The sequence below is a fragment of the Prinia subflava genome, chromosome 15 (genome assembly GCF_021018805.1).
Source record: "Prinia subflava isolate CZ2003 ecotype Zambia chromosome 15, Cam_Psub_1.2, whole genome shotgun sequence".
Classification (NCBI taxonomy): Eukaryota; Metazoa; Chordata; class Aves; order Passeriformes; family Cisticolidae; genus Prinia; species Prinia subflava.
In genome coordinates this window covers 9,675,929-9,693,783 of record NC_086261.1, presented here as the reverse complement: position 1 = coordinate 9,693,783, position 17,855 = coordinate 9,675,929, and the positions used below count along the sequence as shown (strand labels likewise).

Below are 17,855 nucleotides of genomic sequence, written 5' to 3'. Positions count from 1 at the left end.
ATTGTAGTCCAGCAGTGATACACATTGTGACTTGCAGCTTCACAGATACACAGCATTTGCAACTTACTTAAAACAAGAACATGAAGTAAAAAATGTGCATTTTTTAAGGGCTTCTTTCTCTTTTCTTGCTTGGTAGAAATACTTGTTTTACAAAAATAAGTGACTTGCTGCATTTCTTTATAATTTATGCTGTTCATAGCAAATGGTGTGGGAGTACCGATGAAAAATGAGATGGATGCACATGTTATCTGGTGCTATGTAAATGAGAAAAGTACCATATTGAAGGTTTTCACCATGAAATGTGGAAGCTGATTTGCAAGTTCAGAATGTAAAAATACCAAGGAGACATTTGCAATATCACTTGAAAGTGATAGGCAGTGTCAGCTGCCAGCTGCCAATCTGTTTTAATTCCCTAATGGCATGGGAGCTGTCTAATGGATTTCCATTAGAAATGTTCATTGCACTGTTTTGATGTCATTGAACATGACACAGTGCCTTGTAGGGAGAAGGTCATGGAGGTTGCACACAGAGGTTTGGGAAGGGCTGTGTTTGCTGATGCTCCATGGTCCAAGCCCAGGAGAGCTGGCTGGGTCATGGGATTGTCCGTGGGAAGCAGCACAGCACAGAGCAGGGAGATGTGAGTGAATCAGGGCACTCTGGGTCTAGACAGGGATGCAAAAGCACAAATTCAAAGTTGTGGTGAGTCATGCTCTGTAGGTCAGGGAGCTGACACAGCACCCAGTGGCCGAAGCTGGGTGCAGATTCCATGTGCATTTCAAGGAGATCGTGTCTCTCATTTCCACGTGTGCCGGCCTCTTGGAAGAGATCCAAGAACAGACAGTGGGCTGCATTATGGTGCTTCACACCTCTGTTGCCTGACTGAAGTTATTTCACTAAATGTGTGCAATACAAAACTGATGTTAGGAGGGAGTATTTATTAAGTTGTAATTGAAATACATTAAATGTGTCAGGCTTTAAATCCACACCATCAATTCTCAAGATATAAAGTGATAAAATTTTTAATATTTTAGTGAGCTGATAAAAAATTAATTAATAATGGCAATATATTTTACTCTATGAATGATAGAAATCTAAATGTAATTCATCTCCTTCCATGTACTAATTTTACTCCTGACTGTGTGGCTTCAACCATGAGGGCAAATGAAGTACTGCCTACTTAAACCTGTCTGTCTGGAACAGGTTTTAGGTTCCTAAAACAGCTTAAGCTCTTTTAGATGGATATATTCTGTTTGCAGGTGTTCTGTGTTTCCCTCTGGAACATTCTATAATATGTAATCTATGCAACCTTACATTTATATGTTAATATAAAAATGAATTGCCAGTTAAATTATTACAGAAATCATTTGCAAGGAGATCTTAACTGTGAGCAACAACCTCTGAAATACTTGAAGTTTTGAAATCATTTGTGTCAAGATATTACAGCATTTTCAGAAGTGTCTGAGTTACCTGGATCATTCTGACATGGTCTGTGTGTAGTTTTCAGGCTTGTGATTTCTTTATATCCTAAATTTAAAAGATTGCTTGTCACTGCAATAGGTCATATTTTGACTACTGTAGGTTATAGCATATCAAAAAAGGAAACTGTCTACTGTGATAATCTCGTGTCAACAAATTTGAATTTTCTGTTTTGAACAAATGTGGTACTATACTAACATAGTAATAAAAATAGTAGAAAGTAAGTGTTTCTGATCTTTGGAAAAATCTAAGCTGCATGAAATTTATCTTGTCTTTAAATAGAATTTAGGAGGATGGACTCTTGCAGAATTTCACCTCTTGTGCTGACAAGCGTAGTGCTGTGAGCAAGTTCAGTATATTCAAACAGAAGTTCATAGGTGTTACACTCAAAAATTGGAAATTGCAAGGTACATAGGGATTCTTGGGTCAGGATGTTGTTTGTCTTAGCAAAAAACATATCTCTGGAAGTTAATTTTTTGTTACTACAGCCGGCTGTAATTTGCCAGAAGTCAATGTTACTAAAATGTTCATCCATCCATACTTGAGGAGTAAAAAAAGAGTTGTGCTTTTCTCCATTCTTCTGTTTCATGATTAAATTGAATCCATTAAGAAGAAATGTGCGATTCTGATTAGAACTCTTGCTGCCTCTGATCTCTGCAGTTTGCTCTTAGTTTTGCTTTTTCTGAAGTGAGATGAACAGCTCCTGATAAAGCAGACAAGACATGCAATTCCTCTCACTCTTTGGGAACTCTCAGCAAGGTCTTTCCAGAGGGGGTGGGAGAGCAATCACACTCTGTGATAAAGGTCTGTGGCAGCACCTTCTAGTTCAGCCTTCAGTTCTGTGAGATTGCGTTGATGACATCTTGTGTTTATTTTGGTTTGCTCTGTTTTGTGCAAGCAGTTTGCTAAACTTTGCTGTCTGGTGCAAGAAGCCCCAGTGTAAAAGGAAGGCTGAACTGGGGGTTCCTCACTGTGCCTGTGAGAGTGCTCAGTGGATAGATGTGTGCCTTGGCCTTCCTCATGGAGTTTGAAAGCTCAGCATTGATTCACTCTGTAAGGAGTGAGACTGTGGGCTTTGCTCTGCGTGATGTTGGCTTTGTTTGATCCCAGCACTCCCCACAGCAGGAACTGGTCACGGTGTTTGTGTGGCTCCAGTGCAGACACAACCATGGGCTTGACTGACAGCACGTCTTGGGAATAGCTCTTCTCTGTTGGATTGCTGACAGGGGCTCTGCGAGAGAGCATATGGTGTTCTTAAAATACGTTTAAGTGACATCCCTGGGAGAACTTCACCTACCAGCAAGAGTTTGGCTTGGACCTCCTGTTTCTCAGAATTGCACTGACCTTTTCCCTAACACATTTGCTGCCACAGTTTCACAGGTTTTAGAAATTCACAAGTTGAAAAATCAATCTGTTGACTAAGAAGAACACATTAGTGAATAACCTGCCTTGAAAAGGATGTGCTTTCAATGAGGGAATTATCCAATCTGGCGTTTATGACTTCACTCCTTTGTGCACATTCTGGGTTTATTACCTGGGTTAGAGATCAATTACTCATCTCTACCTCATCCTGGTTGTCAGGAAACTATTGATGTGCATACTTTTAATTATGAGTGCATTGAATTTTGTGGTGCTTGCTCTATCTTCATTTGTATTTCTCAAGCAGCTCACAGAAGACATTATGCTCACTACACAGTTTGTTACGCATAGTTCTCTTCTGTGACAGATCCTCAGAAAAGCCTTTCATATTTTTTTCTGTACAGCCTGTCACCATGCAGCTCTCTGTGGGATGGAGTCTTTATTTGCTGGCTCCATCAACATAAATGTAAAACTATTCTCTCTTTACCAGTGTTCTGGCCTGCTTGACTGTGAAATCTGTCCGTCTCACATAAATAAATACATACTGTGTGCCTCATGAGGGTATTTTCACATACATAAGATCTGATCTACAGATTGTTGAACTCAGCTGAAATACAGCAATTGGCCTGAGCAGTTTTTGTTAAGTGAGCATGCAGGATGGATTCAATTATTCATTAATCACTTGGTATTTAGTAAATGTCCAGCTCAAAATACACATCTGTTAAAAAAGACCACCAACAGCTATTCTAGGGATGGAAACACATAGGCAGTCCTAAAACCAGAATGCTTTTAGAGGGGAGGCAGAATCCAGGAACTATTCTGCTGGGCTCTCTTCTGCTTTAAAAGAAACAGAATAAATCTGTGCTGCATTTGATAGTAACCTGACAGTATAGAAAGTAAATGTGCTGGGATACGAAAGCACTTTTAGCCACAGATACATTTAACTTCTTGTTGCCATCAGAGTATTCCCAGGCTGCTCCTCTGGAAGTTGTCCATGCATTGGCAGCAATACAGTGACCTGCAGGTTACTTACAGGGGAGAAATTTGAGGGTTTGACTGCAGTTTAACTAGTCCTGCCTGGTTTTGTATTGTGAGAGCTTTCAGTAAAAGAAGGTATGAAGCTACAGCTTCTCTTCATGTTTATCTGAACTTTCTTCCACTTGAATTATTTTTTCAGGAATGGCAAGGAATGTACTATGCGAAAAAGAAAAATGGAGATAGCATACAACAAAATGTGAAGATACTACCTGTCATTGGACAGGGAGGGTAAGTGTGAAAGCTAATGTCATGATTTGTGTCTGAATGAAGGCTCAGTTTAGAGTTCAGTTGCCTTCAGCAGATATTGGATTATCCTGCTACTGAGAATAATGAAAGCTTATGCCAGGAAAGGTGCCTTAGACCTCTGTGCTTAATTCCTTGGGGCAAAATCAACTTTACATGCTGTGTGCAGGGAAAATGAAATTCTCCTAATTCTCCCCCAAAAGGAGCCAAATATGCAGATGTGCTCACTTGGGACTCTGACCCGAAGTGCAAGTGCACCCTCCTGTCTTTCTGTGCCTCATGCTGGTGTCACCAGGGCCTACATCCTGTTCCACTGAGAGCCTGTACTGTGTCCTTCCATGCTGACTTTCCTGTGCTCCTTTCATGGCCAAGGGTTGTCATGGGATGAGGTCACTGTGTGCTTTGATCATGGGCATGTCTAGATTTTTATGCAACTTCCACTCAGTCCCCAAAATGAGCCTTTCGAGCACCCAAGTATTAGCTCTGAATTTGAGCTGAGGTTTGGATGGGAATTAACACACTGTTTTTTGCCTACAGAAAGATTAGACACTATGTGTCAATTAGTAGACTGTGCAATGACAACAATAAGGTAAGTGAAAACAGTGCTATGTTTACTTTAGTTTGAGCCCTAAGTATAACAAAATAATGGCAAAGTTGTGACTAACGGGATTTCTCATACTGAATTGTAGGTGGAGAAGACATGTGAATGTATTCAGGCTGAATCTCAGACAGGTACGACACGTCTCTTCTGTCCCAAGAAGTGGAGAACATCCCTGGGGAGAGCATAAAGGCCATTGTTAGTGATTTGACTGAAAATACAGTTTCACAGAACAGTCCTACTTACCTAGTGATAAGCTGGGAATCCAACTCAAAAGGCAGGAAAGTAAATACAAGCTCCCTCTCTACCTGCCTCACTCACTTTAGGCCCCCAAGTTGGTATCGTGTTATTGCTGGATTCAGAGCCACAATTGAGTTGTAGGTGGTGGATCCAGAATTAGAAATGAGAGGGATGCTGTCATGTCATCGTGTTGCTGTGGCTGCGCTGTAGCACATGGCACCTGTGTCTGCATTGCTTTGAGCTGCATTGTGGGGAATTTGCATGTGGGTGGAAATGAGGATGACCAACACTATCATTCACCCTCATCCTTCATGCCAGCACTTCAGTTAGGACATCCCTGGCATCCATGCTGTACTTGTTAACTGAGGTCTTAGCACAGCTGAATCCTGGAGCCCACAGGGAACCTGGGATACACTGCCCCAGTTGCTGGCATGTGCTCTGCTTTGGCCCTCCAGTTCCTGGTGGCAATGGTTACTTGAATGAACTCAGGGCTGCTGCACAAGTTGTGTTCACAACTGCAGTTGTGTCACAGTGGCAAGAGAGGAGCTTTTCTCTCCAGTTTCCTTCTGCATAAACATTTAGGCATGTTCTGCCTGAGAACTTGACCGGGCAAGAGCAAGGGCATAGGGCAAGAGCTTTAAAAGGCACTTTGATCAGCTGTTGTCTGCTGAAGCATTGAGGTCAATGTCACTCAGCTCCTGCCAGGCTTTTCTGAGCTTCAGTCCCTTTAACAGACATCTTAGGCAAAACTTTGTGTCATTATGCAATATCATTTTCTTCACAGATACTCAGACTTGCAGACACAAAGACATGAGGAAAGGATCCCTGGATGTCAGATCCACAACATCACGTGGGAGTGATGGTATGTGAAACAGCTCATCGTGTTGGGTCTGGCTGAATTGGAGTTGTCATGCAAACCCAATACACATATTGTTACATTTCTTACCTCTTCCCTTGATAAAGATATGATGATATTTTTCTCTTAAAATATGTTTTCTCTTAAAGTAATGTTTTCTTTCACTGTGTTATAGTTTGCTCTGTTAGATCACCCCAAACTTGATAGATGAGTCACATACTCAAAACTGTTGCTGACACTTACATGCTTTTGTTAAATCATACCTCGTCACAGTTTAGGCAGCATACACTCGTGAAGCATGTCTGTGGCAGTGAGAACACAGTCATGTTCCAGTATAGCAAAATTAGTGTTGACTCTTCTTCTTGAGAACTGCTCAGCACAGTGAGTAACAGAGATGCGTCTGCATTTTATAGGTAGTACAATATCCAGAAAAATCTCATCTTGACCTTTTCTCTGCAGAACCAAAATTGCTAACTGATATAAAACATTTGTTTTTAAATTTCCAATGAATAATAGGCCAGAATCTCTGCTGGTTTTATTTGGCATAGGTACCCACTTCAGAAGAGCTTCAGTGATTTACCTCAGCTTGGAAGCTGACTCATTATGACTTGTCATACTGCATCAGGCAGCAAGAGTAGATACATCCTGTAATAAGCTAAATTCAGTGGTTACCTGTGCCTGCCAGTTTATACACACACATCTGTATAATCTTTTAATGGAGTTTGTTACTGAATATTTTAATCAGTTAAAATAATAAAGCAAAGCCATGATTTTGCCAGGCTGTTACAGCCACTTATCTCTAATCAGGGACATCCGTGGTTCAGCCAGCATCTCTTTGCACTTGTGCATTCTGCAGTAGATTGCCTCTGAAAGGCACAGCAGGGTAGGCAGTGCAGAAAAGGCCTCAGGAGTTGCTGGCTGATGCTCCTGTCAGGCCTTGTCTCTGCAGTCAGGGGACAGATTCTGCTCTGTTCTGCACACAGGCAGCTCCCAGCGGCGCCGCTCCTCCATGGCCAGGGTCCATTCCATGACTATCGAGGCTCCCATCACCAAGGTAATGTCACAGCTGGGCTGTGCTGCAGCACTGGGGCGTGAGGCTCCAGGACAGCAGCAGCCTCTGCTGCAGCTCCTTCCTCTGTTCCACCTACCCACTGCTGCAGCTTCAAAAAGGCAGATACTCTGAACAAAGATCTCCCAAACCTGCTTGGGAGTGTCCATGGGGTCGGCCATCACATCATCCTTTTTAAAGAGGGGAGAGACTGGAGTTCCTTATTCTCACTTATGCATTGTCAACTGCTTTCTGAAACCCTTCAGGGATTTGTCAAAAATCAGCTCTCTAACAAATTGCAAGAGGCAAGTTGGAGAAAGTTACGTTAAATCCATCCAGAGACATTTTGAGGCTGTGCCTTGGAGGGGAAAGTCATTAATAAGATTGCTGTCTTTAAGGCCATGATCTTATTCCCAGAGTCAGTAGCAAACATCAGCATTTCAGTAATGTCCCTTTCATTTTGATTTTCCCTCATGGGGATTAAAGTTTCAGATCTTGTTATTTTCCTGGGTTTTCCATAGTAATTAATGAGTGTCTCTGTTTTTTTAAAAACACTTCTAAGTTCACATTATGTCTGATGCTACATTAGGTAATAAACATCATCAATGCTGCACAAGAGAGCAGTCCCATGCCAGTTGCAGAAGCTTTAGACCGGGCTTTGGAGATTTTAAGAACCACTGAATTGTACTCTCCACAACTGGGGACAAAAGATGAGGATCCACATACAAGTGACCTTGTTGGAGGGTTAATGACAGTAAGTACTTAGTGCCATGAGCAGCTCTTGATTAATGTTCACTGCCTGATTTTCCCAGTTACTTGATCTTTATCATCTGCCATGTGGTCTGCCTCTAAAATGCCAAATTTTCAGGAAAAATAGCAAACATCTCTTTTTGTGGACTTTCTCCCCCTACTTGAATAATGTAGCTCTGAAAATGAGAAGAAAATTGACTAGCCCCTTTAAAACATTAGTTTAGCTGAAAATGGAAAGTAAAAATGATTTTTTTTTCAATGTGACTCGTTTGAGTAAGCTAGGAAGAATAGGAGAGGAAGAATGAAAGACAACCAGACACTTGTATTTATTAATGAGGATTAGAATGACATGCTTTTGGGGGGAGGCTTTTCAGTCTATCAAAAGACTGTGTTTTCAAAAGAATGTAAAGTACATATTTTTGTTGCTGTTTCTTGGATTATATTTGTACCTGTAGCATAGTACCCAAAGTTGAACACAAAGGGCACATAGCAAAGCAAGAACTGAACCCAAACCTTCAGAGCCTGGAGTCTGATCCTCCTGATGGTTTAGATGATGAGTTTAGATGAATGCTACCTGTGCCCTAAGGATATTTGGTCTCATTAGTCTGTAGGTTGCATATGAAAGGCTAGATCAGGAAAAAAACCTGCAGTGTGTTGGATGCAAAAAGGCTGACAAAATGTGATCTTTTCAGAAATGTCTCTGGGCTATTATAATTTCATGTTGGAAGTATCACAATGCCTTTGCATTATATCAGAATCCTCAAATAGTTTATGTGGATTTTTACCTTTAAAAATACCACAGCAAATATCTAATCAGAAGAAACATGTGGGAGACTCAAAAAATTCCAGGAGAAGAGCTGAATGGTTCATATTGGGTTGTATTTACTGAGTAGACTAAACGACTAGACAAAAATTATTATTACCTTAACTATAAAAATATAGGAAGAATATTAATACATATAATCCTTGGTCTTGAAATGAATCTTTTCTCCTGCTGAATACATAAGAGTCCATAAACTCGTCTGTTTTCTCCTTTTTGTGGATTGCTGATTCTTACTTGCATTTGTGTTCTGATTGTATTTGGTCCACGAATGTGAAGATAACAATAATGCAAAATATAAAATCCTTACTAAAAATAAATCCAAGGCTCTTTTATGGACCAATAAGAAAAGCTGAGAAAATTAATTTTAGAGGATGTGGCATGGTATGAGTTTTAAAGTTATTGGAGAGAAGCATTTTTCCATCAAAGGGTCTGCTGAAAACAGAATTATATTGTTCCATTTGCATTCAGAAGTTATGTCTGAGAAGGAAACACGTAATATGTTATTGGATTTGAACTCTCAAGCAGGAAGGGCATTTGGAGTTCAAAGATGGATTTACTAGATACAATTACACCTGCTATTTCAACTCTTAAAAACTAATCTTTGATTCTAAATGATAGGCAGCATCTGGTGACCTAAATATTTGTGTCATAGCAGTTCTATTGAACAGCCACTGTTGTAGTCCTTTTTCTTTTAAATCACAAAACTCCAGACACATTTACTTACAAATGTGAAAATAAAAAATTAGATATAGCAGTTTTTAAGAGCAGATATTCCATGTTCAGATCCAGCATCCACATTTACTTCTGCTGTACTTGGTGTGAATAACACTTTTAGTAAGGTGCATTCATAAATTCTTTTTTTAAACACTGTGGTTTTTTACATCATGGGCTAAACATGAGCTAACAGCTGTAACCTCAAAAGAGCAAGCAGGATTTGGGCCACAGCCTTCAGAATTATAAAACGAAAAGTAAATATTAAATACATAATTCTGTTAGTTTTAATCCATCATCTCAGTGTTCACATGAAGGCGTCATGCCAGAATTAAGCCTAGGAGGCACTGAAGAATAAACAAGCACATGTTCTGTGTGCTGGAAAGGAAGCCTCAGAGTAATTTGTTCCTCTGCAGCTGTGAGACTCTTGTGTGCTGAGGTGACTGCATGTGCCAATACCAGGGAGGAGAGCAGGGGAGTGACTCCATCCATTCCCTCCCACTTTGCTCCTTGCTGGGAGGTGTGTGCACACACCGTGTCTGCTTTGAGGCACAGACCCACAACTGGTGAGCATGTTGGCCAGACAGAGGCACGTGTGAGGCTGCAATTCTAGACCTCCATCTGCACCTGAGAAACTTGAGTTTTTACCTGTGTCCATACTGTATCCCCCAGCCTGCAGTTCCTCCTCTGTTACGAGCTGTATGTAAACCAGGTGAATCTGAACAACACAAAAAGGGAGAGGCAGCTGTGATGACAGTGACAGGCTGCAGTCAGGCTTCTCTGAAGTTGTGCTACTACTTGGTGTTAGCATCTCCTAGACCTATTGTGCAATAACCCCCATTTAACTTGCGACTTTTATTTAACAGGATGGTTTACGAAGATTATCAGGGAACGAATACATATTGTCAGCAAAACGTAAGTTTTAATTTGGCAGCTACTGAGACACTAAAACATGTTCAGAAATTTAAGAAACGGGGGAAATGTGATTAGATGTCCTTTTTTATGAGCTTTTTTTTTTGGGGGGGGGGTTTTTTATCTATAAGCGTTTTTCTGCAGCATTACTGAGCCGGGTGTTACTACAGAATGTCATTCAGTATGGTCATTCAGTAAAATTTTATCTCACTATTAAATATACTACTTAATATACTGTTAATAAATACATATAGTAATAACTTTATTCCTCAAAAGAAACTCATCAGGTCGCTGGCAGTCTGAGCTCCCCAATCTCCCTCAATGACATTCCCCCACGGATAACACAGGCAATGGAAAATGAGGAACAGTGGGATTTTGATATCTTTGAACTTGAGGCTGCCACCCATAAAAGGTCAGTAAATGCAAGAGCTCATAAACTGAAGTTGCTGAAAAGTGACTTAAATGTCATCCTGTAATCAGATCCTTAAGTTCTCTACCTTTGCTTTTAAAACTGAATTAATTTTGTTTTCAATGTCAGATGCTTGAAGTTTTCTCAATATCATTTCTAGTTGTATATGCATCTTAAATATCTTCTGTTTCATCATGCACTATTTCCTGCAAATTCCCAGTGGATATTAGTGAAGGTTATATATCTTTGTATGGTATAATCATAATACAGCATAATTTTTAAAGCCTTCCTTTATTTAGTAATAGAAAAGTTATACAATATATATTCTTGCGGGGATTCAAATTCCTGTTATGGCAAACTACACACAGAGTCAACGTGCTGGTCTTTATTTGATCAGTTGATATAGATCAGGTTTTATTTTCTTCCCATTTGATTGGGTAGGTTTTACTCCTGAACAGTTCCAATATAGCTTTTCAGCAGAATTCCCATTACCTTTCTCTGGGATTAGAGGAAGGTCTTTATTCTAAAATCTTGGCAGGTTACAATTTGTGTATAAGCTTAACTGAAGAACATTTACTGATAAAAAGCAGGGGATACAAATTTCCATCATAGGAGTTTTCAAAAGCAGATCAGCAGCTTTGATAGACTGTATTTCATTAGTAGCAAAGGCTCCCCCTAAGACTGTAAATTGTTCTTTCTGTTTAAATCCTTGGTTTTATTTTCTGATGCTTATCAAAAGTTCCCCTTTCGGGTCTAGTTTCATGTATCATGCTTTGTCTTACGTAAAAGCTTTTGTGAGACACTAATTTGGAGGCCAGATCCTGCAATGAATTGACTGTCTTAAACTCTTTGTCAAAATCCCAGATCTGTAAGAGCTTCGAAAATTATTCAAAGCCAAAGTCTAAGAAAGATATCCAGCACTTAGTTAAAAAATATGTATTTCATTTTTATACTGTGGTTTTATGAGCCAAAACGGTGTAAAACCTCCAAGGGTTTTATTCTTCTTTAAAATTATTTTTATTTTAAATGAATGTATTTACATCCACTTGCTTTAGGTTTTCTTTCTTTGCTGCATTTTGATTTCTAATGAAGTAATAAAGATAAGTAATTAAAAAGAAAAATGTAAAAATACAGTCAGTTTGTGTGATTTACAAAATTTAATGGGTACATTGCAGTAACTTCATTAATTACCCAGCCAACATGCATGAGATCACCAGGTAGGTGTCTGTGTTCTTACTCATCTGGAGAGACCACAGAGGGACAAAGGAGGTACTTTGTTTCCTGCTCTCTTATTAAAGGTAGTTATAATTATGATTGCTTCTACTGTGTTTAAATAATGGCGGTTCATTCATTAAGAGAAGTAAAGTGATTTTCAATGACTCACAAGTATGAATATATTACTAGTGTTGCTTAAAGTCCAAGCAGACATATGGTAATAAAGCCAGGATAATTAATTATATTTTTTTTAGTGCATTACAGCTCCCTGACAGAGAAACCTGGAGACACCTTTGTCTGACACTGAGGGGATTGAGGGGGATTTGACTTTATGTATGTTACAATTCTAGTGCAGGACACAGTGATTCTGTAACAAGTCTTTATACATCATTTCATATGTCATTAGCTAAACATGCTGTGTGGATTCCTAATGTTTATGCTATACAGTATTCTTTCAGCTGCATTCATTTTAAAACTTTCTGTTTATTTTTCTCCACAGGCCTTTGGTTTATCTGGGTCTCAAAATATTTGCTCGTTTTGGAATCTGTGAATTCCTAAACTGTTCAGAATCCACTCTGAGGTCATGGTTACAAGTTATTGAGGCTAACTACCATTCCTCCAACTCCTACCATAATTCTACTCATTCAGCAGATGTACTTCATGCTACTGCTTATTTCTTGTCTAAAGAAAGAGTAAAGGTGAGTCCACATTCATGAGAAACAGTGTAGGTGGGAAATACAGATGCAATCAAAGAAAGATCTCTCAGAAACAGATTCAAAAGCCAAATGTCTGCCTAGTGCCAACCAGTTTGGTAATTCTGAGGTCAAAGAACTGGGCTTCTTTACTAATATTACAGAATTGAACAGTTCTTGATGGGAGAATAAAAAACCTTCTTTTCAAGTAAAACTTCATATAGTTAAACCTTCTCAGATAGATGAGCTAATGACATAATTATTTTTGTGATGGTACATGCCAAATACAGATTTAATATGATAAATTACCATCTCTTACGCCTTGTAATGGTCATTTTGCAAAAGACTCCCAGACAGTATAGGTCATAAAGTAGGCTGTATCACCCACTGGAGAAGATGCCCTCAGGCTTAAAGATTGCATTCAGGGGAGTATTGAAAAAAATTACTTGTCAGTAGCATAACACCCACTGGGGTATTAGAGCCACTGACAACCAGAATAAATCAGAGCAGCTCTTGCTCTCACATGCCAGACTGGAGAAGGGGGATAAAGCAGGGCTTGGTGTGTGTGCAGTAGAGTGGTCACAGTCTTGAGCAGAAATTCTGAATTGGCCTGCCTTAAGGATAGCACCAGTGATGGGCACCTGGCTGAGAAGTTTGTGACTGTAAACAAGCTTCTGACAGCTCATTAAACTGTAGTAATTCCTTTAATTTGGAGCTGCAGCTCATTAGTGTGCTTTCCAGAGGGTGATTTACAAATCCTATATGCCAAGTGGTGATAGAACATCACTGGATTTTTTCAGCCCCTGATTTACAAGAGATTTAGCTGGTCTTCCCAAGGATATCTATGAAAAATAGACAAGATCTGGGTCTATTGCAATGCCACAGAAAAATTACTGCCTCCTCTTTTTCCAGAATGTTATTTCTATTCCTCTGTAGGCATAGGAAGAGAAAAAAATTGTTGCAGCAGCAGAAGGAGCAGAAGGAAAGTTCAGAATTCTCTCTTTATCTTTTCAAAGCTATAGCCCAGCTGCTTTTGTGTTGCCCAGAGTTTAACTTAATCTAAACACAGAAAGCCCAATTCTGCCACTGAAATTCATGCCAAGAATTTTTTTTTTGGTAATTTGAACTCAGTTCAACTTGCATAGGAAAATTTTCTGGCTCCCAAATTGAAGCTGTATTTTCAGAATCATTTCCACTTCTTTGCCATGGGAGTTAAGGTAACAAAGTTAGAATCCTTGGCTTGATGTTGGGTATAAAAGTGTTGTAAATCCCTGTGAAATAAGTGCCAGGTGGACTGCTGCAGTCCTCCAGGTCAGGTATTCTCATGTTTCTGGTCATTTCCCATCTGCACAGGTCTTTCTCAGCCAGATTCAATGCTGGTCAGTGTGTCCCTCTGAGGAGAGCCCGTTCTCAAATCCCTCTCTCCTAACTTCATACCACAAAAATAGAATCCCATGAGCAGCAGCTGAAAGAAAGAAGGAAGAAGCTAACACACAGCAGAGAGTATTTCAGACAATGCTAACTATGAACTAGAGCAGAATTATTTGCCTTCTGTTGCTCTCCACAAGACTCTCTTGACAGTCTTCAATGAATAATATCCCTGCTCCTGCAAAGTCAGGTCATTGGATAATTTCAGGAAGTGTAAAGAAGGGTTTGTCTTTTTGCCTACCAAGTGTAACTATTCTGAATGGTAGTAGAGGGCCCATAGAGAATTTGGACTGCAAATTAAAGCAAATTGGAATGAAAATTATCTGTCCTGCTCCCACATTCAAATGGGAATATTTCTGCTCTTGTGTCTCTTTCATTTTATTAAACTTTCTAATATAATTTTTTGTGGTCCCTCACATATGCCAGTATAAACACAGCACAAAGGCTAGTTTCCAAATGTATATGAAATATTTCTGAGATGCTTAGTTCTTCTTCTCATTTATGCTATTAATAAATAATTAACACTTAAGTGTAAAATATTAAGAGTCAAATAAATCTGCATTTCATAACAAGGTAGATAAAAGCAGATATAAAGCAATGCCTATTGCAAGTAGACGTAAAGCATGGACTGGAGCATGCTACCAGAATCAGAATGTGATAGAGAAAGTGCAGAACACATATCATGTAATTTATTTGTGGATGCAAAACATCAAATATTCTCCAAAGAATATGCATTAGCTGTAACCCCAGGACACTGTTATTAAAGAACTGGATGTATGGATAGCATTCCGTTCAAATTGTAAGCCAGCCAGTACGTAAGTGGAACGTGATTAGGACACATTAAATTGCCAAAGGAAATTAAGGGATCTAGTGGTAATAAAATAATTTTTAGCAGTATTGGTCTTTTTTCCAAGCCAAGTACCTTAACTCCAAGTGAAGGTGGTTTCAGTGTTGCTAGAAAACACAAACTAATTTATTACTTTACATTTGTTTAATGGGATATGCTGTGACAAAGGTGTGGTTAAGGCAAAATTTAAGAGTACCAAATGGCCAAAGAAGTCACGCAATGTTCAATGAAGCTTATAATGAATTTTCCATTGCTCTGTGTAGGACATCTGACCCTTACTGATCTCCAGAGTTTTGGCTTTTATTCCTCAGCAACTTGGCTTAATCTTATGGACAGAATAGAGTTTCTAATGAGTCTGCCAGGAAAACTAAGCACCCTTCTATTTTCAGCAAACTCTGGATCCAATTGATGAGGTTGCTGCTCTCATTGCTGCCACAGTCCATGATGTGGATCACCCAGGAAGAACAAATTCTTTCCTGTGCAATGCTGGCAGCGAGCTCGCCATTCTCTACAACGACACGGCCGTGCTGGAGAGCCACCACGCTGCCCTGGCTTTCCAGCTCACCACCCGCGATGGCAAATGCAATATATTTAAAAACATGGAGAGGTAACTGCCCACTAACATCTCTCACTTCCTTATGTGTAACCTAAGGCAAACCAATTCTGCACGAGGGCAGTGCCTGGTGGATAACTGTCCGTGGCCCTTGTGAAATTTGTTTCTAAAAGAGTGGAATGCTTCTGTCTCTCCTGCAAAGGCTTCTGAGTAATTCCCAACTGTCAGTTTCTCCTGTCCTCAAAAGGCAGACCCTATCCAAGGAACTGAGTGTAAATATTAATGTGAGCAAGTGTAGAAGAGTTGTTTTGTGTCATTGAATGTAGAGAACAAGCTGTGGCTGGGTGGGTAGAGAACAAGGAGATAAAGAGCCACAGAGCATTAGTCAACATTAAAATACCTTGTTGCAGTGTGAGGGATAATGAAAGACCTGTTGCTCTTGCAGCCTCAGAAGCATTTAAGGCAGGGATATGACCATTGCCTTGGTTCTCAATATTCTCAAAATACAGCAAAAAATATTGCTGAAAACTTGACTGGAGAGTGAGCCACTGCTGAGTGTCTGTGCTAAAAGCCTTGGGGACACACAGGTGTGGCATGTCCTAGCAGCCTCTTAAGCTGCTGGTGCCTCTGCTCCTGCCCAGCTCTGGTACTGGTTCTCCTAGAGATCCAGTCATGCCTGGAGAACACAAGTCTCACCAAGGGTTCTCCATCTAATAGAGATGCAACCCAAGCCTTTATTGCTGTTCTTTCTCCCCTAGCACTTCTCTCAAACAGGAATGGTCTGTTGCATTTTTGTTAGACTTGTTTTAGCAACCAGCCCTTTGTGACCCAGCCAGCATTCTTAATTGTTTCCTTCTTTAAACAGAAATGAGTACCGAACCCTTCGCCAAGTCATTATTGACATGGTCCTAGCAACAGAAATGACAAAGCACTTTGAGCATGTCAACAAGTTTGTCAACAGCATTAATAAACCCTTGGCAGCGCTGGAAGAAAATGGGGTAAGCAACACTGCAAGTCCTCCTTAAAATGCCTAGGCAGGGACTGGGAACCCTTGGCAGTAGGAAATTCCCACATGGTATTCTGAGAAAGTTTATCAGAAATGTGGAGAAAGAGAGGCTGGAGATTTATCTTCCACCTCTGGGTTTGAATCCCCTTCTGCTTAACATAGTTGTCACTCATTTTGAGGGTGAGTGGGACTCACTTGGATCCTATTAATATCACAGTGCTATGATGTTATACTTGGAGCCAGGGCCGTGGGTTGTATGTTTTCATGTAAAAATGCCATTTTGATTAACCCTGAAACTCCCATGGATAGAGTGGCAAGAGTGGGCATTGTTGTTGGCTGTTTCTGCAAAGGATACAAGGTTTGCTTCAAAGCAGAGGCTGAATTACGTCCCTCTCAAGGGGGCATGCTGGGGGTGCAGCATAAGGGCAGGTCTGTGGGCTGGCACGTGGTGCCTTCTCTGGGAATAAGGGCCCTCAGCCTCCAGTGCTGCCTGGCAGCATTCATGGGGTTTCTGTCTGCTTTCTCTTTTAATCTTTAAAATGATAGTGACATGATGTATCATATAGACATAATCAATAACCATCTGGAGCCCCAGGAACACAAAGAAATTGCCTGTTAAGAACTCTTTCTGAAAAACCACACCAGTGTCAATAACAGCTTCAACCAGCAGTTTTGTTGCCAGTAAGAGCAGTGTATAATTTTGTTGGAATGACTTTTGCAAAAAGAAGACTTGAAGAAATGGTTATGATAAAGTTTGCATTGGTGGCAACGTCATGTAGGAGCTGTAATGGTTTTCTGTATTTTCTTACCATGTTTTTTAGAAAGCCACATTTATGACTGTTGTGAGTAATGAGGGAAGGCAGTCTTTTTGTTGTCTGAGAGTGGGAGAGAAACAAGTCTTGTTCCTTCACCCATGAGAAGCAGACTGGAGCTTAATTGGAGAGCTGTACCTTTGTCCACAGGAGTACAGGCTAGAATTAGCTTTGCTCTTGGCACCCGGTGATGCTAATGGGAACTCTGTGAATGTGAAGCCAAAGTCCCAGTAGGACACTGCTTGTATTGAATAAATCAGAAGAAAGGATGTTAAGTTCCCAGCTGGACAGCCTCTCTGGATGAGCATTGGTGTAGGAGGAGAACAAGGGAGCTGCTGCTGCTGGGTGGAGTCACTGCACTGGCCCTGTGGAGTGTATTCCTCTGTAGTGCTCCTGGTCCTGCAGAAGGGCTCTGCACTGGCCTGGCTTGGTGTGCAGAGTCTTTCCTACAGCTCCAAGGATTGGGATGCAGCAGCATCCATCCAAAGAGCCAAACTCCTCTTCTTGCCTATTACAGAGAGCTGAACAGCTGATGCTGAGGAAGAACAGGGCTTGGATCTGTACAATCAGAGAGTAAAAACACAAAAAGGGACATTAAAAAATGAAACAAAAATTTAGTTTGATCCTTAAGCCCCAGACACTGCAGGAAAATTATCTACCCACAAGGCATTTGTGATTTACAGCAAATGGTGCCCAAGAATGGGAAGAAAGACAAAGAATATATAATTCCTATTGAAAACAAGAATCAAAATGTTGCCCTTCTTTCAGCTGGGAATTTCAGTTTGGCAAGATCTATTAAAAGGCCTTTAATGTGTGAGTGGGTAAAGCAAATTATTTAC

At 40.3% G+C, this 17,855-nt stretch overlaps 1 protein-coding gene across 5 annotated transcripts in view; it reads left to right on the top strand.

The window, feature by feature from the left end:
• The window catches only part of PDE8A (phosphodiesterase 8A), a 138,959-nt gene that overhangs the window by 116,094 nt on the left and 5,010 nt on the right, over positions 1 to 17,855 (top strand). For all 5 annotated transcript variants that reach the window (XM_063412092.1, XM_063412094.1, XM_063412095.1 and 2 more), the window contains 11 exons: positions 4,013 to 4,101; positions 4,654 to 4,705; positions 4,806 to 4,848; positions 5,739 to 5,816; positions 6,794 to 6,864; positions 7,448 to 7,612; positions 10,009 to 10,057; positions 10,331 to 10,466; positions 12,178 to 12,376; positions 15,035 to 15,252; positions 16,064 to 16,196. In XM_063412092.1, the coding sequence (XP_063268162.1) occupies positions 4,013 to 4,101; positions 4,654 to 4,705; positions 4,806 to 4,848; positions 5,739 to 5,816; positions 6,794 to 6,864; positions 7,448 to 7,612; positions 10,009 to 10,057; positions 10,331 to 10,466; positions 12,178 to 12,376; positions 15,035 to 15,252; positions 16,064 to 16,196 (1,233 nt within the window). The remainder of the gene's footprint in view (positions 1 to 4,012; positions 4,102 to 4,653; positions 4,706 to 4,805; positions 4,849 to 5,738; positions 5,817 to 6,793; positions 6,865 to 7,447; positions 7,613 to 10,008; positions 10,058 to 10,330; positions 10,467 to 12,177; positions 12,377 to 15,034; positions 15,253 to 16,063; positions 16,197 to 17,855) is intronic.